Source organism: Haliotis cracherodii, unplaced genomic scaffold, assembly GCF_022045235.1.
Source record: "Haliotis cracherodii isolate W230 unplaced genomic scaffold, xgHalCrac1.p SCAF_3, whole genome shotgun sequence".
Taxonomy (NCBI): Eukaryota; Metazoa; Mollusca; class Gastropoda; order Lepetellida; family Haliotidae; genus Haliotis; species Haliotis cracherodii.
Window position 1 is genome coordinate 51,775,819 of NW_027266286.1, and position 12,027 is coordinate 51,787,845.

General features: G+C 39.2%; 1 protein-coding gene across 3 annotated transcripts in view; it reads left to right on the plus strand.

Annotated features, from left to right (window-relative positions):
* The window catches only part of LOC139474280 (calponin homology domain-containing protein DDB_G0272472-like), a 49,104-nt gene that overhangs the window by 15,677 nt on the left and 21,400 nt on the right, over positions 1-12,027 (plus strand). For all 3 annotated transcript variants that reach the window (XM_071257226.1, XM_071257227.1, XM_071257228.1), the window contains exons 4-5: positions 8,945-9,088; positions 11,034-11,122. In XM_071257226.1, coding sequence (XP_071113327.1) covers positions 8,945-9,088; positions 11,034-11,122 — 233 coding nt within the window. The remainder of the gene's footprint in view (positions 1-8,944; positions 9,089-11,033; positions 11,123-12,027) is intronic.

A 12,027-nucleotide genomic window follows, 5' to 3' on the forward strand; every position in this document is an offset into this window, starting at 1 on the left:
GCATTTTTAAACATCGCATTTATATCAACAATAAGACATTTTGGATAGCAAAAATACCAACTTAGACATATATTCCACACCACTGTTTATTGAGCAGCACTTGTATATAAAGTAAATAAACAATGTCATTCAAACACTAATTGTCACTGTTGGGGTCAAGACAAGAGTTCTACTCACTTATGTCATCCCTGATCACACCTGCAAGTCCAGACAGACGCCACACTTTGCTCTTTTTGACTGCGTCAAAGGCCGTCACGAGCCAGCGCGCATGTATTGTTTTTGCAGAAGTACTTTACTCAGCGTTAATAAGCGGTGCTATTTGGTGTGTGATTGGATTAATGTAAGGTTGGATTAAGGTGAGGATTCTCCTGTAAACCTGACAATGGACATTTTCTTTAGATAGAAATCCACTGATGTGGAGGAGGGGGTGTCGCATTCATATTGAGTTGCATTTTTGGCTAGGGTCCAGTGGTTGCATTCTTTTTAATTTCACGATTTTCAGTATTTTATGGTTATGAAAAGTTTGTGGACAAAAAGTGTCTGACATTACAAAAAGCCTAAATAGATTATCTTACCTTCTTTAAAATCTGTTTTCTTTTACCACTGTTCAAACATATTGACCACTAAAATAGCAGGCAAACAGTGTTATATAACAGAAAGTATACACTGCAAGTTTTTTTTTGTATTCACCAGACTTTATTACATTTCTTACCTACACGGTAAGCCTGTAGTATCCTGTTCCCCTGTTTCAAGATGGTACTTAAGTAACCTGGACATAGAGAAGAGTACTTGAAACTGGTGGAGGGTGCGTCTCGGAGGTCACATCACGGATATTGTGCTCCGTTTGGCATCAAGTGGGGGAGGTCGCCTGTAGAGCAGAGGTCAAGCACAGTAATATCCATGCAGATTATGAAACTGCTCATGATAAGATGGAAAGGGTTTTAAACCTTAGGGTATGCTGGTATGTAAGGGTCTTGTAGCGTAAGTAAATACCGTATTCGACGTAATAAGCGCCCAGGGCGCTCTCAAAATTAGAAATAGGGGGCTCTTATTAGCATATTATTTTGAGTTGAAAGATCCTAAATTTCGTGGTTTATGCTGACAGCCTGGAATGTTTATATACGACAGAAATATTTTTCCCTGATTTAATTGCCCATAATTAAGGGTGCATATAACATAAGAGTGCATATAAATAAGTCTTGTGTACAGTTGAAAGGGGACGTGCTAATTGAGATTGTTCACTAGCCAATATATTAGTAAATATCGTTGTGGTCGCTTATTAGAGCAGGGCACTTATTATGTCGAATACGGTAGTAGTTGTACATGAGGGAAAGGTGACATGGGGTTTATCTTATATACAGTGACTTGCATGCACATATGTGTGTGTGTGTGTGATGCTGATTTTGTAGTGCTAGCCCACTGATATACCATGCCACAGTTTAACATGAATACCCCACCCAGACAGTATACTGACTACGAGCTGACCAGTCCTTGTTTTAGCCCCTTAATGCCGAGTGCCAGACAGAGTAACAACAAGTACCATCTTTTAAAGTCTTTTTGCTATGACGAGGACGGGGCTTTCTGCTCTCCGATTGGACACTCTACCGCTAGACCACAGAGGCGGTCAGTTGTTCATGATATATGGGATCATCTTTCAGTAGTGTATATATACTAGCCACATAAAGAAACTGTGCACGGAGAAAATATATTCTGGATTGAAATACAACACAGCAAGAACAAAAAGATACAGACGCTGTAGCAGCTGAATGATCGGACCATAAGAAAATGTCAACGGGACCTGAACAACTTCCGTTACGATGACGTCAGAAGATCAAAATGGAGTAGGGGGTCATACGACAAAGTCACAAAGTCAATAACGGGTATGACCACAGCAGTGCATCGGCGACGCATGGAGTCCACCAAATGGGCATGGAAGGCCTGGGGAATGGCCTGCCATATCCTCCTCAAATCCTGTGCCAAGTCACGGACGTTATCTAGAGGATGTGGAAGACGACTCAGACGGCGCTCCATTTCATCCCAGACATGCTCTATTGGGGAGAGATCTGGAGAAACTGCAGGCCATGGCAGTATGGTGAAGGAAATCCATTGCGACCCTAGCCGTGTGAGGAAGAGCGTTGTCCTGTTGAAATGTCAATCCCGGGGCCATGACGTTGCAGGAAAGGAATGACCACAGGCCTCAGAATCTGATCTCTGTAGCCAACACCGGTGAGATTGCACTGAACAACCACAAAAGGGGTTCGGTGCCGTGCTGTTATCCCACCCTAAATCATCACAGAGCCACCTCCAAAACGATTCCTCTCCACAATACAGTTGCGTGCAAAACCTTCTCCCAAACGCCGGTAGACACGTTGGTGCCCGTCACTGTGGGAAATGTTGAACCTCGATTCATCTGTAAAGACAACATTTCTCCACCATATTCGAGGTTGGCGAACATGACTGTGACACCATCTTAGACGGTTGACTCGATGACGGTGTGTCAGGATAGGACGTATGGCAGGGCGTCGTGGTTGAATCCCGTACTGACGTAAACGATTCCTGACAGTGTTGGGAAGGATACAGCGCAGTCCAGGAAGTGTCTTGGACGTCGTTACTGCCGTTTGGAACCTGTGTCGGAGATGTCCATCCATCTGTCCTGTCTTGGCGTCGTTACTCGGGGAAATCCAGAACGTGGGTGGTCGGCAACATCATTTGTGTTCTGATAACGCCTCACCAATGCCGATATCGTGTTACGATGGCATTGGAAATGTGTTGCCACCTGTTGTTGCCTCATTCCCGCTTGGATCATTCCAATGGCTTCATGATGCTGTGCAGCTGACAATCTTGGCATGATTTGCTTGTGATATGCTTGTGTCTGCGCCTGAGAAGTTTTGAATTTTTGAATGACCACAAATCCTGCTTTCCAAAGTGACAGCGAATTTTGAGTTGCACATGCTGTGTACATCTGCACAGTATGCACGTGCAGTAACACATTGCACGTCCATAGGCCCCCATCAATGACGTCATATCACATGGCACGTGCATGAGCGTTTGGATGTCTCCAATAATTGCTGTGTTCAAACCTATATTTCAAATATGGACGGTGTGCCCTTATATCTATATTTTCTCCGTGCACAGTTTCTTAATGTGGCTAGTATAGTTAAAGGTGCAAGAAGTTAATTTTTTTGTGGCCTGTTTTTAGAAAATATCTTGTCTACACACTCAGTTTTAATTAGTTATAATTATTTATAAGTTTTAATTATGACCATAAAGTATGTTTAAAGTCACCTTGAACATTATTCCAGTTATAGCACGCCGTGTCAGCTTGATGCTGGAGGAAAGCCTGAAGTGATGCAGGTCATACATGTGAAACTTTCAACTTTCGTGAAACCTTTAAATGACAGAGTGGGGAAGTTCTTATGATTTAATGTTATTTTATTTGTTTTCTCTTTGAATTAGTACTGTAATCTTGTACTCTACTTATTTTCAGCTGTCTCTAAAATTGTTGGGTTTTCATATGTATAAATATGTATAAAGATATGCTAGATGTATTCAGTTACAGTAATTGCTATTCACTATAAACCTATGTTACATGTTTCATATGATTTAAACTATACAACAGACAGCTTCCTGGGTATAATTTACTTTCATGTGTTAATATGTGAAAGAAATCAGAACTGCAAAATAAATGACATTTTGTTTAATATTCACTTAAAAAATCATTGTATACTACTTAGAAGAAGTTAAAGGCACGCCATGACAGTTTAATTCTAGTAATGTCATGCCATGACAGTGTAACTATAGTCATATGTCATGTCATGACAGTTTAACTTAAGTAATATGTCATGCCATGACAGATATAATATAGTCATATGTCATGCCATGACAGTGTAACTATGGTAATATGTCATGCCGTGACAGATTTACTATAGTCATATGTCATGCCATGACAGTGTAACTATGGTAATATGTCATGCCATGACAGTGTAACTATGGTCATATGTCATGCCATGACAGTTTAATGCTAGTCATATATCATGCCATGATAGTTTAATTCTAGTCACATGTCATGCCATGACTGTGTAACTATGGTAATATGTCATGCCATGACAGTGTAACTATGGTAATATGTCATGCCATGACAGTTTAACTATGGTAATATGTCATGCCATGACAGATTAACTATAGTAATATGAAAGAATCAGGTGTTCTTTTACTTCTTTTGAGAAGTATATTTAGTTCAATAATACAATAATACAATAATACAATAATACAAACTTAATAACTAAGATTATACTTGAAACGGTTTGTTAACACCCATGAAGCAGATTATCAACCAAAGGCCTGACACAATTTTCACAAATTAAAAATATAATCATGAATGAACTATGTATGTATTTCCCATGTTGAACAAGTACAAGCACCTGGCAGTTTAAATAGACATATACACTGCCCCAGTGATTGAAGAGGCGTCCACTGTCTCCTTCACCGTTATATATATTCAGCAGCACATTCGTACAAATGAAAAAAGGTTTGAGCTGTTGAGTATATTGGCTTACAGTGGAGTTGTATTGTCTGGAGGCTTTATGTACGGGGGACCTGTTAGTCCTTGCTTGAAAAGTGTTGACATATCACTATGGCAACAGGTGATCTTTGAGCCATTGTATCTTCACATTGAATATTTGCAAGTGACATGATTTAATGCCGTTAACTTGGTGTATGGCCTTAACATATTGGGATGTGATTAAAAGTAGAATTGGGTCTTCCTTGTTGTAATTCATGGAAATTTGAAGCAATACTGACTCAACAAACAAATACTGTATTTGACGTAATAAGCGCAGTGATATTTGCTAATATATTGGCTAGTGAACAATTCCAATTAGCACCCTTCCGATTGATCAATGTACACAAGACTTATTTATACGCACTCGTGTGTTATATGCACCCTTAATTACAGGCAATTAAATTCTTGAAAAACATATATGTTGTGTATTATACGCACAGACATTTCTTTTGTATCATTTCTGTCTGTCAGCGTAAACCATGAAATTTACGATCTTCCAACCCTTTCACCAAAATTATATTCTAATAAGAGCCCCCTATTTCTAATTTTGAGAGCGCCCTGGACGCTTATTATGTCGAATACGGTAAATACAGTTTGCTTTGTTGTCTGTGTAGAGTGTATATACATGGAATATATATATTTGTGGTTTTTTTTCTGTCCCCATTTTGATTTCATGACAATATATTGTCACAGTATGACTTTGTTGCAGAGCAATACTTGTCCACAGACAGTCAAGGTATGACTAGGAAGCATGTGTTTTTTTCGTTAAATATTTTATGTAAATATAAAACATCAATGCCAGAGAATAATTAGTCTCAGTTATTAGCTGAAACAGATTCCATTGGGTGTAAAAGGCAAAATAGCTGGGGAAATTATATAAATGGATCACTCAAAATCAGTGATGACACCAGGTGTACGCAAAAGGGATAAGCATGTCCTGCTATACCAGTAAGGCCATAATAAACAAATTAATATTAGGGTTAAAAAAATAATAGTCTTGGTTCTCAGGCATCACCCGCATCATCATAGAGTCTGCCACATTTTTCATTTTTATTTCCATTTCAAAGAAAACAAAAAAATCATTAATAAATCCAACGGTCCAACGGTAGTCAAATACTGTATTCCAGTATTTTGCTCATCAAGGAATACATTTATGTAGGGAAGCCCTTTCCCAGGTTGATTGTATACAACTGTTTATTTGGTTACACAACTGTTTATTGGTTACATACTAAATTAAAAAAAGGGAAAAAAGACACCATCCACCCACCCGCTCTATATTTTCAAAAACCATTGCCTGAGAACCAAGTCTTTTATTTTTTTAAGCCTTAGATTTCATATTTGCCTTCCTCACTAGCGAACACCTGCTCTACACCATTATGTGACACATACCACTCCAAATCAGTTTTACGTGTGACTGCATGACTGATTGCATGATCATTCACTGGTCGGGTAAATGGAGCACAATAGTTGCATTGTAAATTTGTTAAATTCACTGTCCAGTTCCGGAAACTGGATTTCCAGATTTTTATATACCGGTAGTAAGTTTTCGTTTTTCCAATTTGCACAGATTATCCTGTCAGAAAGAGTAATTTGAGGGCTATTCCTTTCATTTCTGAGTGTTTCATTCTGACTAAAAATTAAGCTGTGATAGAGAATGGGGCCAGGGTTTTTAATCCTAACAGAATGGAGACCTAACACCCTGGATAAATGAGGATGTTCATTGTATGGCCACCCAAACATTGGGATTTTGTTCTGACTTGAGGAAGGACAGCTGTAGAAAAGGTTGTAAATATGTAGCAGCCATATTCATGGCAGAGATGTACAGTCGCATTGACATCATAGCAGTGACATTGCATGCCCACAAGGGGGCACAGGTGGCCCAGTCGTCTTGGGCACCGCGATTCGCTGTGCAGAATTGCGTCCCTTGGGCACGCCAGAAACCTATGATTGTGGATTCGAATCCTGGTTCGCCCCGATTATGTTTCTAGGTATGTCAGCACCATACCTGTCCTCGTGGGTTTCACCGAAGTGGTAAACGTCTGAGACCTGCATCACTTCGGGCTTTCCTCCCACATTAAGCTGACACGCCACGATATAACTGGAATACTGTTAAAAGTGGCGTTAAACCCAACTCACTCACTCACTCATGCCCACAATGACATAATGTTGAGTTGATGCACTGGTTGTTTTTGTGTTCTTCCAAGAGTTATCAAACTATGGTGCCATGTTTGCAGTATTAGTTGATCTGGTCATGTCATTCTTGCAGTTTAACAAATGGTATGGTAAAAGGTTTTTGTGAACATGTAAGTTAGCATTTGGCTGAATTAAAAGAATAGTATTTTTCACATAATAATTTTACCCACTAAGTAGGGCTGTGTATTGGCCCAAAAGAGTGTATTGCAATATATTGCGATACAGGTATCTGTGATGCGAAACATATTGCGATATATTAGGAGCTAAAGTGTTTGTCCCTGGTTGATGGTACAAGGAGACCCTATTTTCTACATACTAAAGAACGTGGTCACTCATTTTCACGTTTCAGCGAATTGTCAATCAATTTCAAGGGAATCATCATTTTTGAATGAATTTCTGTGTAAATTGTATTTTAAACGATGCAAATAATAACGAAACTAGTTATGTATCTTTTACCCAATATACTTGAATAGATGTATAGTTTGAAAAGCGTATTGCAGTATCCGGTATATATGGGTAATACCGTGCAGTCCTACTTGATTAATAAGTAAGGTTGGCAGAGTCATAAAACATTTAATAAATTATTTAATTACAAATATAATCTTATAGACTTCAAATATGATTTGTTTTCATTGACCGAATAATGAAATGTCTTAATGCATTTTCCAGCCATAGGAATACAATTTTGAACATATCGTCATCCAAGCTACTAACCAAAGGGTGTAATGTACAACAGATTAAGCATACTGTTGTCAGTGTTAGGGTAGTGAACATTGGATATTGACAGCAATGTACAACTATCAAACTCAGGCATATTGGTGGTATGGATTATATCTAAGCTTGGGATATTTTGGAGTGTCACTACAGCCATGATAACTTGGTATTTAGACGAGGTATTATAATTTGGGACCTGGGTTACGATTATGGGTCAGCTCAATGTTAGCTCTGTAGATTTGTTGACATATTGTCAATATTATGGTTGACAACGGAAACATTTAGAGTGGCCAAGGACTGAAAAAAGCTGAAAAGGATTGTCTGTATCAGAAATCAAACACATAACGAAGCCATTGTAGATAATTCAATTAGGAACAGACCATTTGATTTTTTTTCTTTATTTGTTGCACTTCAAATATGTCACACTTTTTACAACAATATCTAAAAACTAGAAATTAAATTGGTCTGGAATAGTTCCTGAAATGTTTCATGTGCAAGAAAATAAAATTCAATGTTGAAGTAGAGATTATCTATGGATAACAACTTCGTTATTTACTGTAAACGCGACGTTTCAGCATTATTCCAAGCAAAGTTGACAAAGGTATAAGGATCTGTACCGAAATATAACCTTTACAGTAAATAAAGAAGTTGTTATCCATAAATTATCTCTACTTTGTCATCTGTCAACTTCTAAGTAAGGCCTATCAAACAATTCATAATCGCTTTCCCTCTCTCACAAACATGTGACAAGGCCAAGCCAAGGCTCACTAAATACAATGTTTATTCCTAATGTAGGATATTTACCATTCCCAAACACACAAGTGTGATAACCTCTTTATCATATAATGTCATTCTTCAATTCTGTGCTTGAAAATTGCTTTCCCTCTCTCACAAACATTACCAAAACATTGAGAGTTTTCATGGAATGTGAGCATAAATATTTATTGCGTCACAGGTTAAGTGATGTGTCAGTCAGACAGTGACAGTGGCCAATATAGTTCCAACTGAAATATGTTTCTTATACAGTGGCGAAGCAACATATACGCAAAACAACAATTGTTTTTACTTGCATTTCGCGGCAATCCATCGGTCTGTCCGCTAAAGTAACTGCCCTTTGTCAAAGGGAAGCTACTCTAACCCTAGTCTATGAGACGTCACGGCCACGGCCTATACCGTCATAACGTTAGGAAGTGCAGTCATATGTACACACAGCAACAAAATCAAACAAGGTAACAATTCAATGTTGTTTTATAGCCTGACATGCTCATGAAGCCCAAAGTGTGTTGCAGTTTATATCTCTGTATTTAATATGTTCTTACATTCCAACAGCTTCTTGTGAAATAACAATTGTGATCAACAAGTTTTGAATTCTAATTACATGTTAATATATCCTTGGTCAACATTTTTACCAATTTTCATATTGTTTCATTGAAGATTTCTTGCGTTATACTTCATCTTAAATAATTTCCATTACAGTAGTCGCCAGCATGTTCAAGGTGACTCTGGGTCAGTGTCAAGGTCACCCGAACTGCGTGAGATTTTACGAGATTTGGACGGAGCATTTCCACGGTCAATGGGTGGTAGATCTATGACTTCTGCTGATTTTACAGAATCCAAAAGGTAAACAGCTTTTTCAGCAATATTACTAATATTTATTTTAGTGAGGTTTCAAATTTTGATAAGATATGAGTAAACCCACTACCTGTTTTCCTGACACAGACATAATATACTTAAGAATAACGGCAGATGGTTCCTCCAAGATTATGTTACTGGAGTTACCATTGATAAGTTGACACTTGTAACTATTAGCAAGGGTGATCCTTTAGTCTATTACTCAACAGTTCTCTTAGATCCACGTAGAAAAGGTCTTCAGCAACCCATGCTTGCCGTTGAAGGCGACTTTGCTTGTCGTAAGAGGGGACTAACAGGATCGGGTGGTCAGGCTCGCTGACTTGGTTGAGACATGTCATCGTATTCCAATTGGGTGGATTGATGTTCATGATGGATTGTCTGATCCAGGCTCGATTATTTACAGACCACTGTCATATAGCTAGAATATTGCGGCGTTAAACAACAAACCAACCACTAGGGCTGAGATGGGTAACTCGGGTACTCAGGTCGGGTGGGTACTGAGTAGGACCCGGGTACCCACAGGACTACCCAGACTCGTGGTTAGTCACGTGATATATTGTTTAATGACAAAAAAAATATCTGGAACTCTATGGTAACACTTCATGTCACTAATGTTCGCATTTCTTTCTGACTATGCACCCATTCCTTCCGATTTTTCATATGGTTGAATAAGGATATAACTCAATTCAACTTCAGTGAATGAATGACCAGGTTGTTCTTAAAACGTTTGCCAGGGCTATGCTAAAGATGTTCCCAATCGGACATTTTGAGACATCTCCTGAGACCTACAGTGGGCACCCGGGTAGGGTCGGGTAATAGGGAGGTGGGTACCCGGGTAGTAAATTTGGACTCGTCCCAGCCCTACCAACCACCCATTAACCAACCAACCAACCAACTGTTCACTTTGCAGAGTTGCCCCCCTTAGACATTCAAGATTGGTTATGAGCATTGGTTGGAATCCTGATCACCCCAATGATGATCCTTGGTTGGTTAGGTTATTAAACCTCAGCTAACCTCTTATAATTACTTGGCTCCCACATTAAGCTGACACACTGTGGTGTAATGGAAACGAAGTGATTCCATGGCAAAAGACTCGCAATTCATGCAATTTTTTGTTTTGCATTTTGTTTAAAAATAACCCCACACAAACTTCAACCAATGGAGTACTTCTGCACTGAACAATGTCACTAATTTTGTGCCATTGTCTACATAATGTTTTGGTTAATGAGGGGCGGCTTGGTAGACTAGTGGTTAAAGCATTCGCTCGTCATGCCGAAGACCAGGGTTCTATTCCCGACATGGGTACAATGTGTGAAGCCCATTTCTCGTGTCATGGACATGATATTGCTGGAATATTGCTAAAAGCAGCGTAAAACCATACTCACTCACTTGTGTTAATGGTTTAATAAATAGTCTGTGAAGTAGTTATTGTTTACTTACTTATCTATAAGAATTGACTTTTTGAGGTAAGGTTGAGACGAGTCCAAAGGTACCCGCTCAAAGGTTGGGTCCAAATTTTCCAACTGGAAATTTGCTAAAACTATTTAGACATATGAATAAAACAATCTGATCATGCATACACAGTTGACTGAAGTTTTATCTTTACTCAAATGTATAAATGTCAGAAACAATGCATGCATAGTCAAAAAAAAGATCCAAACATATATGCGACATGATTATTATTATAATTAAACACTATATCACGTGACTAACCACGGGTCCGGTAGTCCTGTGGGGACCGGGGACCCAGCTGACCTGAGTAGCCGAGTTACCTGTCCCAGCCTTATGTTGTGTAACAGATGTGAAAACCAGTGTGCAGGCTTTGGGTAAATCTGGTATTGACGAAAATGATTGAAGTCAATTCTAAAATAAACAAAATAAACTCAACTCCTCACAGTCTCTCACTGCTGTGTCTGTTACTACTATCCTGCAGTGGAACTCCCAGGCAGCGTGTTCTCTCCAGCAAGAAGCTGACAGCATCACTGAGATCCTCCACCTACCTCGGCCGACCTGCGTCTGCTGGTACGACTCTTTCCTTGTCACATTGCTTAGGATTAGATTCTCTGCTGTTTGTTCCTTTGTTGTTGAAATCTGACTGATCAATATCTCACCTACCGTATTCATTGTATTAAGCACAATGCTGCAATAACAGTCTCCAACCAACTTCCAGGGTAATGTATGTGTGTGTGTGTGTGTGTGTGTGCTTGTACTAGTCCGGACTGATGCCGATATATAGTGCTAGTCAACCGAGATACCATGCCGCAGTTTAACATGAATACCCCACTCAGACACAGTATACTGACTCCGAGCCGACCAGTCTTTGTTTTAATCCCTTAATGCCGAGCGCCAGACAGGGTAACAACAAGTACCATCTTTTAACGTCTCTTGGTATGATGTGGAGGGGATCGAACCTCGAACCTTCTGCTCTGGTGGATGCTCACCCCCCCTTTTTATTTCGAAAAAATCTTTATTTCTGTATAAATTACCACCAAAGACAATAAATAGATCTTAATTGTGCACCCCCCCTTTTAAAAAAAGCTGTATCCGCCCATGCCTCCAATGCTGGTAGTGAGAGGAGATCTGATGATTCGGGTGGTCAGACTTAGTGACTTGCTTCATAGCATGTCATTGTATCGTTCACAGTGTAACAATGTCACTGGATCGTCTGGCCCAGTATATTTAGAGGCCTCCATGGTATAGCTGGAATATGCTGAGTGCAACATTAAAAAACAAGCCAAGGAAGTTTTGTTCCCTCTCTGTTTGAATCTGTGCAGAGTTTCATTCAATTTAAAAAGTCCAGTCTTGTTGCCCACTTTCTTTATTGCTTCAGTATTCCTGAAGTACCATCCTATTCATTCTTATGCTGAAAGTCATATAAAATTTATATTGTCATCTAAGGCGCAACGATTCACTGTGCAGAGTTGCGT